We start from the raw sequence: 14,314 nt of genomic DNA on the forward strand, positions 1-14,314 counted from the left end.
GATACCATAGCGACGGTACACGTCACTGTAAATTACTGCAAACCCGTAGAATGTGCAACACCGAGCAAGAGTAAACCCTAAGGTAAACCGGTCTTTGGGTGATGATGACGTGTCTGTGTAGATTCATCAGTTATAACAAATGCACCGCTCTGGGGGGCGGGGATGCTGATAGTGGGAGAGGCTGTGCAGAAAGGGGCCAGGAGGTGTATGGGAACTGTTCTTTCTGTTCAGCTTTGCTGTGAAGCTAAAACGGTTCCAAAAAAAAAAAGGCTTTTTTTTTTCTTTTTTTTAAGTGTATCCTGGTGAACATGAAGGAACATAGTGGCATTATTCACACTAGGCAGAAAGTAGAGACAACCAGATGTCCATTTGTTGATGAATGGATAAGTAACGTGGCATAGCCACACAGTGACATATTCAGCAGTCAGTAGAAAGTACTGTGACATGCCACAGCATGGATGACTCTTGACAGCATTATGTTAAGTGAAAGAATCCAGTCACAAAGGACCACATGCTGTATGATTCTGTTCATGTGAAATGTCCAGAATAAGAAAATCTGTAGAGGCAGAAAATATATTAGTGGTTACCTAGATTAAGAGGGTGTAGGGGGTGGAATAGGGAAAGGCACAGTGATTCTTTTTAGGATAATGAAAATAATCTAAAATTGATTATGGTGATAGATGTACAATTCTGTGAATATACTAAAAGCCATTGAATGGTACACTTTAAATGGGAATTGTATGGTATATGAATTATATCTCAATAAAACTGTTTAAAAATCTTTTTTAAGCGGGCTCTGAGCCAGCACGGCTGACCTTGACTTTTCTCCCTCCAGTTATAGGTGGGCATTTGTTCCAGAAGTGGACACAGAGGGCCCTGCCTTCCTGTCAGATCTAGAGGAGAATCACCAAGAATGCAAACCTCACACCATTAGGATTCTAGAACTTCTGAAATTAAAATACAGGGTAAATGTTTTCCTTTTTAAAATTTATATTCATGGGAGAAGGGAGCCAGGCTAAGCAGTAAGTGAAGTATTTCAATGTGCCACTTGATTTTAATGACTGAGTAATTTCAAAATTTCTCTTATCTGAGTGTTAAAACAGCTGGTTATAAATCCCATCTTTCTCCTTTATGTCACTTTCTCATCCCAGTTGCTAAGAGTAAACACAGTCACAGATAACACAATCATGTAGAAGCAGTTTGTTACTTAGAGGAAAGGCCTTTTGGAGGAATGGTGGGGGTAGGCTTTGGGTGAAATCCTGGCGAAAAATGTCAGTTGAAGACTTAGCATTTGAGTTTATGCTGTCATTAGAACTGATAACACATTTTCATAAAGAACCCATCTCTTAGGGCATGTCACCTGTATGTTCCTCACTTGTATCTCTCTTAGTAAAGTTATATCATTTTTTTTTTTTTTTTTTTTTTTTTTGCAGGACATTAGTGTCTCTGACGAGATCACCATGAAGAGTGAATTCCCTCTCCTGCGCCAACATTCTGTTTCCAGCATTAGGCAGCTGCTGCCGTTCTTCAAGACTCTAAACTGTGCTTTTAAAACCCAAAACAAACTGCCCGCTGACACCCAAGGACCTCCGCTCTTAGAGTTTCCTGTCACAGACAGCCCACGGGTCTTGAAACGACTGGAAGAATGTGTTGAATATGACTTTTTGGAACATATGGAATGTTAACCTTGTAAGACAATTTGTTTAATCTATTTACTGATACGTCAGCAGAAACCAGGATATATTCTAAGCAAGAAGGAAGCCAGGATAGTGCTTTTAAAAACAAGTCTATTTCAGTTTGTAGATTTCAGATAATTTTCTGTTGGGCAACAAAACACAGCTCCCTAAATGCCTTGTAATATATTTGGATCTGATTATATGTTTCTTCCTCAATTTATGTAAAGAAAATAAAATTAATATATTACCTAACAGTGGCACCAAATTTATAATATGAAGTAAAAGTATGAAGAGTTGTTTTGTCAATGCAGATACATGGGTCTGTCTTGGTGAATTTCTTTAAAAATCTTGTTGAATATTATTTCTAACCTTTCACACATATGTCCTGTAAAATATTTACTTTGGTGTTACATTTTAAAACTAAAATGTATTATTTCTGAAAAGAGTTGCCCAGTACGATTGACTTTTCAGCCCCGCTGAGCTCTGGGAGAAGGTATCTCAGTGTCTTTAAACCTTGCGCATTAAAGTCACGTGTCAGTGCTGGCCGGCTGCGTAAGAAATACCTCGTTTTCAAAACTCTCGACAGCTGTGACCTTGGTCGTGCACCACGCACGATGCACCTTGCCAGCAGTTTCCATCTCACGTGAGTCCGTCGGCACTGTCACAGAGCCGTTCATGCCCGAAAAGACTGTCAGGGAAACTCACGCCCAGGGCCTCCTCCCTCTTCCTCTCCCCTTTCTGGGACCTCTCTTCCACTTGGCAGACGTCGCTGTTCATTAAAGTAATCCTTTCCCAGGCACGGACTTCTCTAGCCCAGCGGCCTGTCACCCCACTCTCCTCCAGCCTTTCTGTCTTAGGCCACGTACCATATTTAGAATCCAGGCTGGCCGCCCCTCGGCGGTGGTTCGCCTTCCAGACCTGCCCATCTCATGTCCCCTCTTCAGCCACCAGAGCATCACATGAAATCACTTCGCTGGCCAGATGATTCTTGCTGTCCTAGTGAGTGCTCTCACATCATCCTCTCTGTAGACACAATGTCTTGGAATTTAACTAATATTATCAATTAAGGTTCTTCTAACATCCTGCTGTTCATTTGTTTGTGTGCAGTGCAGAAGCAATTTGCGTCATTAGCCCCAATACAGTATCCGGGGAGCAAAGAAGCACTTGGTTCCCTGAATAAAAGCTAAAATCAACATTTTAACACATATTTGGATGAATAACCATACAAATATCACTAGATATGTGGTTATTCGTCCAAATATGTGTTAAAATTACATGGAAATTGTTTTTGTGTGTAGGGGATAGCTTTAAAAACATTTGCAAGTTTGGTCACTAAAATTTTAAATATTGAAGCATAGAATGATAAATTCTATTCTATCTACCTTATACTGTGAGTTACCTATAATTCAGCTGTGAGGTGATAACCACATGGCCATTGACAGTTAACATCAAGATGGGTATATGTGCTTATCTGTCAAAATTTACAACAAAACTAATGGCTTATTTATATCACCAGTAGCTATTATGCCGTGAAAGGTAGTTCTTAATATTTGTACTTAAACTTACAAATTTTGTTTTTTATATTTTTTCTATTCAGGATCTAAAACAACTAAATGGTCCTTGACAATATATGTAATTTAATCCTTATTAAATAGAAACCTTTGAGGACAGAGATTTAACAATACATCACCATATTTATATAGAATACAGAAGCCCTATACTTGATGTACATTAAATCTTTTTTCAGTGTGTACCACAGTAGTCAATGATACAGGCTCTGAAGTCACCTTGCCTGGGTTGGACACAACTTCCCCACATAATTAGCTTGGGCAAATACGTTGTGCCTCATTTTCTCACCTGTAAAACAAGACTATCAATGGTAACTACCTCTAAGGGTTGTAGCAACTAACCCTCTCTGCCCCCTCTGTGATCTATAGAAAGTTTTGATCACGCACTCATCAGTAAAAATGAAGCGTGTGCCCACCCCCAATGTCCATAAGCCTATGTGTTAGGTTAATTTACCCGCGTACTAACATGCATTGTCTTTTATAAAAGGAAATGGAGATTTTTAAAGTATGAGGAAAAACGGAATTAGTGGTTCTGATCATTTTCTTCCTAACGGGGGCCCTTCTGTACCCCACTTTGGAGACGACTGCTTTGACTCAGCTCCTCCCAGAGGGAGTTAGCCATGTGACCAGCCCAGGGACCAAAGGGCCACCGTGCTGAGGGCAAGCAGTATGTCAGGAGAGCTGGGGCTTGCCAAGGGCACCCACAGCAAACAACTGGAACAGACTGGCGTCCAACAGCCATTTCAAACGCACGGAGCTGCAGGCGGTGGTGGTGGGAGCACAGCCCCCATGTGATGTAAAGAGAACCCTACCACTGGAGTGCTCTTCAAGGGCCAGTCTTGGTGCTAAGTGTGTCACGTGCTTGATTTTCTTACCACCCCTTTAGGAAATCAGGGCTGTCGGCCTGTGCCACAAAGCCAGCAGAGCCAGGGACCAACACCCAGGTCGCACAGGAAACCCTAGAGACCGCTGCTGCTGTTCAGTGGTGCGTGGAAGACAGCTTCTAGGACCACCCCATCCACTCGACTGCGGGCAATATCGGCTCATCCGAGGGCCACACAGCACAGAGCAGGTGGCTCTGGGCTCTCGAGGGGTGGCGAGTGTGTTTTAAAGGAAAACAAGCCCGATTTTCCAGTATTTGTATGTTACGCCCAGTTAAATTCAGAGTAGACAGATTTGTAGAAATCGCTGGTGAAGCCTGTACTTAAAAGTTTTGAACAACGACTGGAGACCAGACAGAATTCTGTGCCGTGGAAATTAAATGCTCTGATGTAAGATGATGCCTCCTACCAGGTGTCACTTGCAATTTCATGGGACACACAAACCAACAAACATGCAAAACCAACACCATCAAAGAAGAGAGTGTAGACATGGACCAGCTAAGGAGTCCACCCATTCTACACTAAGGGGCAACTGGACCTTACGAGAATCACTATATTAGCATCTTACGTGTATGATCATGCTTGCATATTTTGTTAAATCATAATCATTCTATACCATGAACTCAATCATCTTCAATCAGACTTTGTGTTGTCTCTGAAGTTCAGAGTGAAGAGAACCCCTTCAAGCATTTCTTCAGGATGGTTATGAGAACTCTGCAGTTAGAACTCTGTCAGTTGCAGTTCGAATCCAGCAAAGCAATCACATGTAGCGGGGGTCCTCACACTTGGACGTGCACGAGAATCACTCGGAGAGCTTGCTAACTTGCAGAATGCCCAGCCTCTCTCCACAGGGTCTGAATCAGTAGACGAGGTGACATTCGGGAGTATGGATGTGTAGTGAGTTATTTTTTATGCCAGTGCCTTTTGGGCCACTTTCAAAGAAACACTAGTTTTCCGAGTGATGCGTTCGCTAAGATGATGGTTCTTACAAAAACAGCGAGGAAACCAGCAAGGCAGAAGCTTATTTGGTTACTTCTCATTCTACACAGGTAGCTCTTCCCAAGCCATTCTCTGTCTAAATCGAATAAGCCCACCTTTAAACCAAGGGTGAAGAAAATGGACTATAAAATACTGTGAGTTTAGGAAAAAAGCATTGCAGTTCCTCAAAGAGTTAAAAATAGAATTACCATATGGTCTCGCAATGCCTAACAAGAACTGAAAGCAGACTCTTGAAGAGAAATGTGCCCACCCGTGCTTATGGCAGCATTATCCACAATAACCAAGAGGTGGGACTAACCCACATAGCCATCAACGGATGAAGGAGTAAATGAAACACGATGCAGACATAAATGGAATATTATTCAGCACTAAAAAAGAATGGGATTTCGATACATACTACAACATGGATGAACCTTGAGGACATTATGCTAAGTGAAATAAGCCAGTCACAAAAGGACATATTTTATGATCCCACTTATATGAGGTCCTTGAATAGTCAAATTCATAGAAACAGAAAATAGAATGGTGGTTGCCAGGGACTTGGGGGTGGGGGGGATGGGAGTTCGCGTTTGTTTAATGGGTGCAGAGTTTCAGTTGGGGCTGATGAAAAGTTCTGGAGATGGTTGGTGGTGACGGTAACACAACGATGTGAATGTATTATCACTGAATTGTATGCTCAAGAAAGGGTAAAAAAGTAAATTTTGTGTTCTGTATATATGACCACGATAAAATTTTAAAACAATAACAAAATACTGTGAGCATAAAGTGAGGGTAGGGAGACAGCTGGACTCTCCTCCTATCTGATGAACGAGCATCTGTCCCCTGTACAGTCAACCAGAAGCAGGAAGGAGGTGGAAAATTGAGGAACCTTCCCTTCAAGGTTTTGGTTCTAGGAAACAAGTCACTTAACATTTACCCTAATTTGAAATTGTAAAATTGACTCTTGGGACCTGATGGGGGTTTCTAGCTTCCTTCCTGAAAGGCTCTCATGTGTCTCTTCTGCCTTCTGTAACCACTCATTTTTTCTTATCTCTTGCATTTCTTACATACGACGTCCCATCTGCTTGATACTATTCTCTCCTCTCACCTGTCAAAGTCCTACTCGAGTCATTTGTTGGTTTATTTGACAAACATATGGGAGCCAGTCTTTGAGATCCAAACTCCTCAGTCTTGCATCTTTCTGCATTTCCTCAGGCACAGAGAGGCACTTTGTCACAGTGGCCCTCTTCAAGCACCTAATAAGGTAATAACCCATCCCTGGCTAGGAGGCAAGCACTTGTGTAAGAGTCAAAGCCTGTATCTTCAGTTCCTTCAATGTCTGGCAGATACAGGCAGCCAGTAAATAACTAAATGAAGAGCATAAAGGTTGATTTATCTGCCTAAGGGTATTCTGGAAGGAAAAAGAAAGGGTAATAAACCAAATTTTGAGTGAATTACTTTGTGGAATTAGACAGGTAGGGGTTCAAAGAACAGTGGGTGTTCTGCCCCAAATTTGGACTCTCTATCCATCTAATAATCACCTTCCTGAGGCTCATGCTATTTCACTGAAGTATCCGTGAGGACAGCCCAGTGTGTCTTCATTGGGGTAATCCTTAATTCTTACTGGACCTTTGACAACCAAACACTTCTATATGGAGAATGAACACTTGACTCTTTGCACCATACTGCCTAGGGAGCTCTTTGCCTGATAATAAAGATACTATGGTAACTAACAAGCATTTGACTGTATATTGTTCCACGTTTCCCTTCCAATGATTTTCTGTTTGCTCTGAATGTAAGCCAGGTTAACAATCTAAATTCCTTCAGGAAACAGGCACGTCCTTTCATATGATTTGGAGGGATGGAGCTTGTGGCCAACCGATGAGTACAAAAAGCAATCAAATTCAATAAAAAATTAATATGCAAACATCAATATAGTTTTTGACATCAATCTTTTTACATATATAAATGACCAGTTAAGAGATGGATAAATAACAATAATAATAAAATAATAACAATAATAAAATATGTACTAAAAAAACTTTATATGAGCTCGTTGAAGAAAACACTACCAAAGGAGTAAAGACATGGAGCTCAAAGAAACGTTTATTAGGTCTTAAAGAGTAAAATTTAACATCATAAGTTGTAAATTCTAAGTTAATCTACAAGTTTAATGCTATCTTCCAAAAAACAACCTGGATTTTTTTGAACCAGATAAACTCATTCTAAAATTTACAAGGGGAAAAAAAAGGCAAAAATCAGATATTTTTTGAAAAAGTAATGATGAGAACTAACCTGAGCAGAACTAACATATTGTAAAGCTGAAATAATTGGTACCAGTGTGGGAATGGACAGGAGGTCAATAAAACAAAGTCTATCAGTGGACACAAAGGCACAAATTTATTATATGATAGAAGTGGGGGGGAGGGGAAGTGGTTTATTCAACAAACGTTGGGATAACGGGGTTAACGAACAGGGGAAAAAATTGGGTTCACATGTCACATCTTTTACCAAAATAAATTCCAAACAGATCAAAGATTAAAACCATGAAGAAGCCCTGAAAATACTAAAAGAAAACAAGAGAAGATATTTCTATAAGCCAAGAATAAAAATGATCTTACTTCGAGGGGCAGAAATTCCAGAAGCCGTAAGAGAAAGTTCTGCAATTTTGACTATATGTTTTCATTTATAATTTTTGCATCACAAAAATCATCATAAGCAAAGTAAAATAGCAAGTTTCTATCAAAACTGTGAATAGATATATTTTCTGACTCAACAATTCTACTTTCAGTAGTTTACCTGATATAAATACATATGTGCAAAATGACTTATACAAGTTATTCATTGTAGTAGTACTGATAACAGCAAAAGCTGGAGACATCTTGTGTCCACATCTTGTGTCCATCAGTATAATGGAACATTAAGAAGCTGCAAAACAATATGAGGAAGCTCTTTCTGTACAGCTATAAAAGGATCTCCAAGATGTATTGTTTAATGTAAGAGAAGATGTATAACTGTATAGGTTTGTGAAAGCATTCAGATTTTGTTAGGACCAGTCTCAAGGTCTGAGTGGTTCTCACTAATCTTAATGCTATTCTTGTTAAATGTTCAAATGTAGCACACCGTCCTGCAGATGCCGCTATAACTGGTGGCACCTAAGCACAACCAGGGAAGTTTAGCAGACTGAAAAGAAGAAATCGACATGTAACTAACCAAGCAGAGTATATAAGAAATGGCTAAGCCTCCCTTAGAAGAGACAAGAGCTCTGCGTGTGAACCCGCCTCCTTTACTTGCTGCAAGTAAATAAAACTACCTATCAACAACCACATCTTTTTTTTCCAGGAAGAATCAGGTAGGAGCAACCAGGGTGTTATAAACCCTGATCAGGCAGAAATGATCATTATGAATCATGGGAATTCCAATCATCATGTACTAATCTGCCCTCCAAAGGAGGAACAGGTTAGAATTATCTCACCTGATGATACGTCTCTTGAATAGAACACTCTAAGTGACCCCCCTGAGTTTGGTAACAATTTCACATTAATTTAGATCAGTTGGAGATTTTATCTGACCAATATTCTAACCCTTGTAAGGAATTAAATAGCTTTCTCTCTGTCTTAGTCGGTTCAGGTAGCTGTAATAGAAGTGCCATAGACTGGGTGGCTTAAATAACAAACATTGATTTCTCACAGTTCTGGAAGCTGGGAAGTCCAAAACCAAAGAACTTTCCTGGGTCTTCCTGTTTCCTCACATGACAGAAGGGTTGAGGGACCTCAGTAGGGTTGCTTTTGCAGGGGCACTAATCCCATTCATGAGGGACACACCCCCTGACCTAATCACCTCCCAAAAGCCCCACCTCCTAATACCATCACATTTCAGGTTAGGATTTCAACATACAAATTTGGGGGGAAACAAACATTCAGTCTACAGCACTCCCCAAAGAAGACAGTTTTTAATCATTAAAACAACAACAACAAACAACACATGAAATTCAGCTTTGACGTTTTTAAAAATAAAGATTTCCAAGGAATCTTGAGTTTGTCTGATATAAACACCAGAGGGGAGTGGTAGAGCATTTTCTTTCCTGGAAAAGTGCCTTTTATACCAACCTAGTATAAGTTTAGCCTGTATGTGTTTGCCTCGCATTTTATCCATATGAATAAGCCTCGAGAATGTAGAAATCCACAGTATGCTCAATTCTTGTTAAATGTTAAAAGATGTGGGGGTCAATAATTTGTATGTACAGGTATTTGCCTGTACATGAATAGACTACTCTATTCCTTCTCTAATAAATGATCACAAACTTAGTGGCTTAAAACTACAGAAATGTATTCTCTTTCAGCTCTGGAGGCCAGATGTCCAATATGAGTTTCACTGGGCTGAAGCCAAGGTGTCTGCAGGGCCTTGCTCCCTTTGTAAGCTCTAGGGGCCCTAGAATGGAGTTTTCTTGCCTTTTCCAGCTTCTAGATCTGCATTCCTTGGCTCATGGCTCCTTCTCTATAATTAAAGCCAGCAGCACAACATCTTCAGGTCTCTTCCTCCTTCAGGGGTCAAATAGTTTCCTGTGAGCAAATCTCCCGCTGCCTGTCTTATAAAGACATGTGTGATTGCATTTCGGGCCCACCTGGATAACCCAAGCTACTCTCATCTCAAAAGCAAATGAACTTGCTGAACATCACATAGTTAATAACTGAAGAAGCTGGATTTAGGCCCAGACAGACATTGCATTGTACGATTAAATTAAAATTCTATTATTATTATTTTTTTTACAAAGTGTTCGTTGGGATTTACCAAATGGATTTCACAAGTCACTAACGGGCCACACCTTATTTAATAAACACAACCTTGAAATCAAATTCCACAAGAGCAGAGTTTCTCTATTTTGCTCACCACTGGATACTTAGTACCCTCACTTTACCAGTATGAAGAGGCGCTCAATAAACAGCTGATTAAAGAGCCTGGTATGTAACGATACAATCTTAAAGCTGGAGGAAACCTGAGAAATTACTGATACCAAAGCATTTCAAATGGGATTAACTAGCACTTATATGAGTCACATTATGTCATTTACCCAGTGGTCTGTATCAAGGGTGACAAACATTTTTTTTTTTAACATTTCCTTATTCATTTATTTATTCATTAATTCAAGAATGAGCACATAGAAGCCTCAAGTTGAAATAATTAGATAAAATGAAAACACAAGTTGCACAAGAATCTGTAAGGTCTAGCACAATGCTGTAAATAATATTCAATATATAGTAAATCTGGAGTAAGGTACACCAAATTGTTTACTTGTTCCGGTGAAGGAATTGGAGAAAAATTATATATTTTATATTTCTGTATTATATGATTTAAAAAAAATTTTACAATCATAAAATTATGCGCAATGGATATTTTTAAAACCCTTTCTATCCTTTCCTAACCTGCAATATATAACAGCCCTAGACTGACTTCTATAGCCTTTCCTTAGTGCAATTCACAACCAGCGCCACGAGTGGATCTTTTCTGGGCCACCAGCGCACGCAGCGCCAGGCTTCAAACTCGGGACCCTCACACCTCAAGGACCAGTTGGGCAGCGACCCACACGCGCCCGCCGCGCCTCACGCATGCGCCCTACCCAGCCCGACCCCGCGCTCCGAGCCCAGGACTCCCGCTCTGCGCGCCTTAATCCTTCGGGCAATTTGCCTTTCCCACACTCGCAATTCCACGGGGCCTGGGGGCGGAAGTGAGTGGGCGGGGCCCACCGCGCGCCCCGCCCCGGAAGTGGGCGGGCATAGCGGGACTCAGCTATCTACCCGCCGCCTCCCAGTCGGGTTGCGGCGGAGGCCGGTCCTGGCTTTGTAACTCGCTCAAGATGGCGGCGCAGCCACCCAGCGGGATCCGCCTCAGCGCGGTGAGCAGCCGTGAGGGGTGGAGCGGGCCGTGTCCCAGGAGGGCGGGCAGGCGGGCTGGCGAGGGGGGGCCGGCAGTAGGCGGTGGCGACTCGTCGGCCGGCGGCTGGGGCCACGGTGGGGTCGGCGGAGGGGGCAGCGATCTCGCTCCGGTCGGTGGAGCGACTCGGCGGCGGGCAGGGCCGGGCCGGGCCGCGCCGTTCGGGCTGCGTTCCGTTTCTTCCGCGATAGGTTTCTGTTTTGCCCCTGCAGCCTCAGGGTGGGCCGGGCCGCGGCCCCTCCTCCTGGCTCCCTTTTGGCTGTCTCGCAGCTGTCGTCCGAGGGCGAGGCCTCGGCGGCCGACTCACCATCCTTTCGGACCGCAGGGCCCCTGACCCTTCCCGGCCCGTGGGCCCGCTGGGCGCTCCGGAGGGGGAGGGAGCGGCAGTTTGCGGCCAGAATTGCCCGCGGCCTTGACCTCCCGGCAGCAGGACGGGGCGAAGCGAGCCCGGACGCATCTTCTTGATTCATTTAAATTCCTGCCGCTTCCTTCTACTTAAGCCCTTGGGCCCGAATCACTATGTCACCGACTTATGTTTGTTTCCCCTCTAGTCCCTTCGTCGTGTCTCTTGGGTTCTTGGAAATCCTTCAGCATTTCTTAATTCTACGAGTCTTAAATCGTAGGGAGCTGTCACACAGTATGAGTTAAAATTGCACATCTTAAAATGTGGGCGTGGCTTTCCTATCTGGTTATCTTAAAAAAAGTCAGTGGAGTTAGCTATGAAAAAATGTACTTCCCCTCGAAGATGTAGACTCTTGCAAAAGAATGGCTACTGCAGTATCTTTGAATTTAACATTCGAATGGTAATACCGTTACTTTTGAAATGATGCATTGCCCTGCGACTTTCATTCATTTAGCCAGTTTCTTGCTAACACCTGGTAGGACATTTTTCCTGATCAGTGCGAAATGGTCTCTGGGTTTACTTTGCATTTCCTTGACTGCTTGTGAAGTTGAAAGTTTTTCACATTCACTCTTTGGTTTTTCGGTGTTGGTAAAAAAAAAAAAAAAAAAGCGACTATTCATATCCTTTGCCCATTTTTCTGTTTTTATTTTGGTGGGAATCTTCATTGATTTTTAAGCGTTCTTTACGTATTCTTTAATTACATACCTGGTTTATTGAATGAAGTAGCATTTAGTCGTTTGACTATAGAGAGCAACTTTGTTGTTTCTTACTACTGTCGTTAAACATTTGCTAGTTCTTCCCCATACCCGAGTGAATCTGGGCAGCCTTTAATGCTTGCCAGTTAGCCTTAGGTATTGTAAAATCTGACCTCATCTAGTTTAAACTCATATTCAGTTATTTGTCCTGCCCCACTCCCACATTCTGGCCCAGAAACCTGTGGTGGAGAAAGGAGTGAGCCGTTTCTTTCCTGGTGTCTGCACTTGGATTCTCTTCTCTTCCCCGCCCATGTTTCTGTTTCAGTTTCTGTTTCCTCAGATGAGAAAGGGAGCAAAGATAGAGTTCAAAACAGTTTTTAAGAGACTGGCATTGTCAGTTGGCCTTCTGGGTGAAGCAGCTGTCCATGTGCTACATCTTTTGTGGGTAACATGGGCTGTTTGGAACCTCATTGACCAAAATCTCCCATCTGCAGCTTCTGGACTGTATCACCACCGATCTCTTTGGTTTAGGACAGAAATTGGCAAAGTCAGCTCATGGGCCAAATCCAGCCTGCCACCTGTTTTTTGGTTTTGTTTTTTTTTGGTGTAGCCCATGAGCTAAGAATTATTCATAAATGGTTAGAAGAAATTAAAGAATATGTAACATACAAAAATTACGCAAAATAGACATTTTAGTTTCCATACATAAGTTTCATTGGACTATAGCCATGCTCAGTCAGTTGCATATTGCTCTCAAATGCTTGCACTAAGAAAAGGTCTAGGAATTAATGAGCTCAGGGCATTTGTCAAAAGTCTAAAACCTAAGGCACAATGGGTAAGCCATAATGTATGCAAATTTTAAAAAATCACTTAGTTGGGAGATCTGGGAATGGAATGAGGAGTGACAAAAACTTATTTAAACATTTGCTTTTTGCCTCCATACTTCTAAGTAAAATGCTGGTGCCATTTTGTTTTCTAGAAATCCTGCTGTGGATTTAGTTGACACATGAACACTCTTTTCGCCCTCTCCCATCCTTCTAATGCTTCTCTCTTTTTTGTTGTTGTTGAATAACTATGATTTATTACTCAGCATTATTCACAAATGAGCCAGAGCTATGATTGTGTATGTGTATGTGTTTGTGGTTTTTTTTTTTTTTTTTTTGCTGTACAGCTTTTTGCTTTCCTCGAGATTATTGTATTTTGTTTGCTTGTTTGCTTAGTTTTTCTCTGTACTGATTGATCACTATTTAATCCAAACTTTCAGAGAACTGGAAAATCTTTTCCAGATGTGTTCAAGCACACACACCCAATATTTGTCAGTTTTATTTAGTTGTGATTTGGGAACTTCACTTTATCATTTTTTCTGGAAATCTCCTTCCTCTTTTTGTTGTGTCTCCATCCCACGTGTTCCTATTTTGAGGTTTTTCTCCCTTGGCAAGCACAGTAGCTTAGTGACTGAGAGCACGGGCTCAGGAGCTCACCTTCCTGGGTTCAGATCCTGACTGACCACTGGATATGTGACCTTAGGCAACTTACTTAACCTCTCTCTGCCTGAGAGCCCAGTCTGAGTATGGGGAAAATAATCTTACCCACCTCAAAGGGTTGGTTGTTTTAAAAATTAAACAGGTGGTACATATGTACAGTGGAATATTACTCAGCCATAAGAAGAGATGAAAACTGCCATTGGTGACAGTGTGGATGGACCTTGAGATAATCACGCTAAGCAAAATAAGCCAGACAGAAAAAGTTGAAAATCACATGATATCGCTTACATGTGGAATATAAACCTAAAAACAACAAACAAACAGGACAAACAGAGACTCATGGACATGGACAGTAGACTAGTGGTGACCAGAGGGTGGGGAGAGAGAGGAGGTAGACGGGGTAAAGCGGGTTAAATATGTGGTGACAGAAAGAAATCTAACTATGGGCGGTGAACACACAATGCAATGTATATATAAGGCATGTGCCTTACTGATAAATTGTACACTTGAAACTTAGTGAATTTCATTAACCAATGTCACCATAATAAAAAAAATTAAACCAGCAAATACATATAAAGGGCATGTGTATGCTGTAAGCACAGTAAGTATTTGCTATTTTTGTTTCTGATGGTGGTGGTGGAGCCCATCCATCCTTCTAAAAGCAGGCGTAACTTCCTAAGAACAAGTACATGGGAAGA

At 41.7% G+C, this 14,314-nt stretch overlaps 2 protein-coding genes and 1 non-coding gene across 4 annotated transcripts in view; 2 read left to right on the top strand and 1 right to left on the bottom strand.

Moving 5' to 3' along the window:
* Positions 1-1,988, top strand: part of DOP1B (DOP1 leucine zipper like protein B) — an 82,578-nt gene extending 80,590 nt beyond the window's left edge. The window contains 2 exon segments of the mRNA XM_039858029.1: positions 836-965; positions 1,434-1,988. Of these exon segments, the coding sequence (XP_039713963.1) occupies positions 836-965; positions 1,434-1,685 (382 nt within the window). The 3' untranslated portion in view covers positions 1,686-1,988.
* Positions 1,989-8,450: 6,462 nt separating this feature from the next.
* Positions 8,451-8,585, bottom strand: LOC120599216 (U8 small nucleolar RNA). Its single transcript, XR_005651826.1, has one exon. It is a non-coding gene; the product is annotated as a U8 small nucleolar RNA (small nucleolar RNA).
* A 2,256-nt stretch (positions 8,586-10,841) lies between these two features.
* MORC3 (MORC family CW-type zinc finger 3) overlaps positions 10,842-14,314 on the top strand; it is a 37,025-nt gene continuing 33,552 nt past the window's right edge. Inside the window, exon 1 of one of the 2 annotated variants that reach the window (XR_005651781.1) lies at positions 10,842-10,996. Coding sequence is in view for 1 of the 2 variants with exons in the window: in XM_039858042.1 (XP_039713976.1) it covers positions 10,958-10,996 (39 nt within the window). In the remaining variant the exon portion in view is untranslated. The remainder of the gene's footprint in view (positions 10,997-14,314) is intronic. The other variant, XM_039858042.1, reaches the window with a different exon arrangement.

This window comes from Pteropus medius, unplaced genomic scaffold, assembly GCF_902729225.1.
Source record: "Pteropus medius unplaced genomic scaffold, Ma_sr-lr_union100, whole genome shotgun sequence".
In the NCBI taxonomy this organism is placed as follows: Eukaryota; Metazoa; Chordata; class Mammalia; order Chiroptera; family Pteropodidae; genus Pteropus; species Pteropus medius.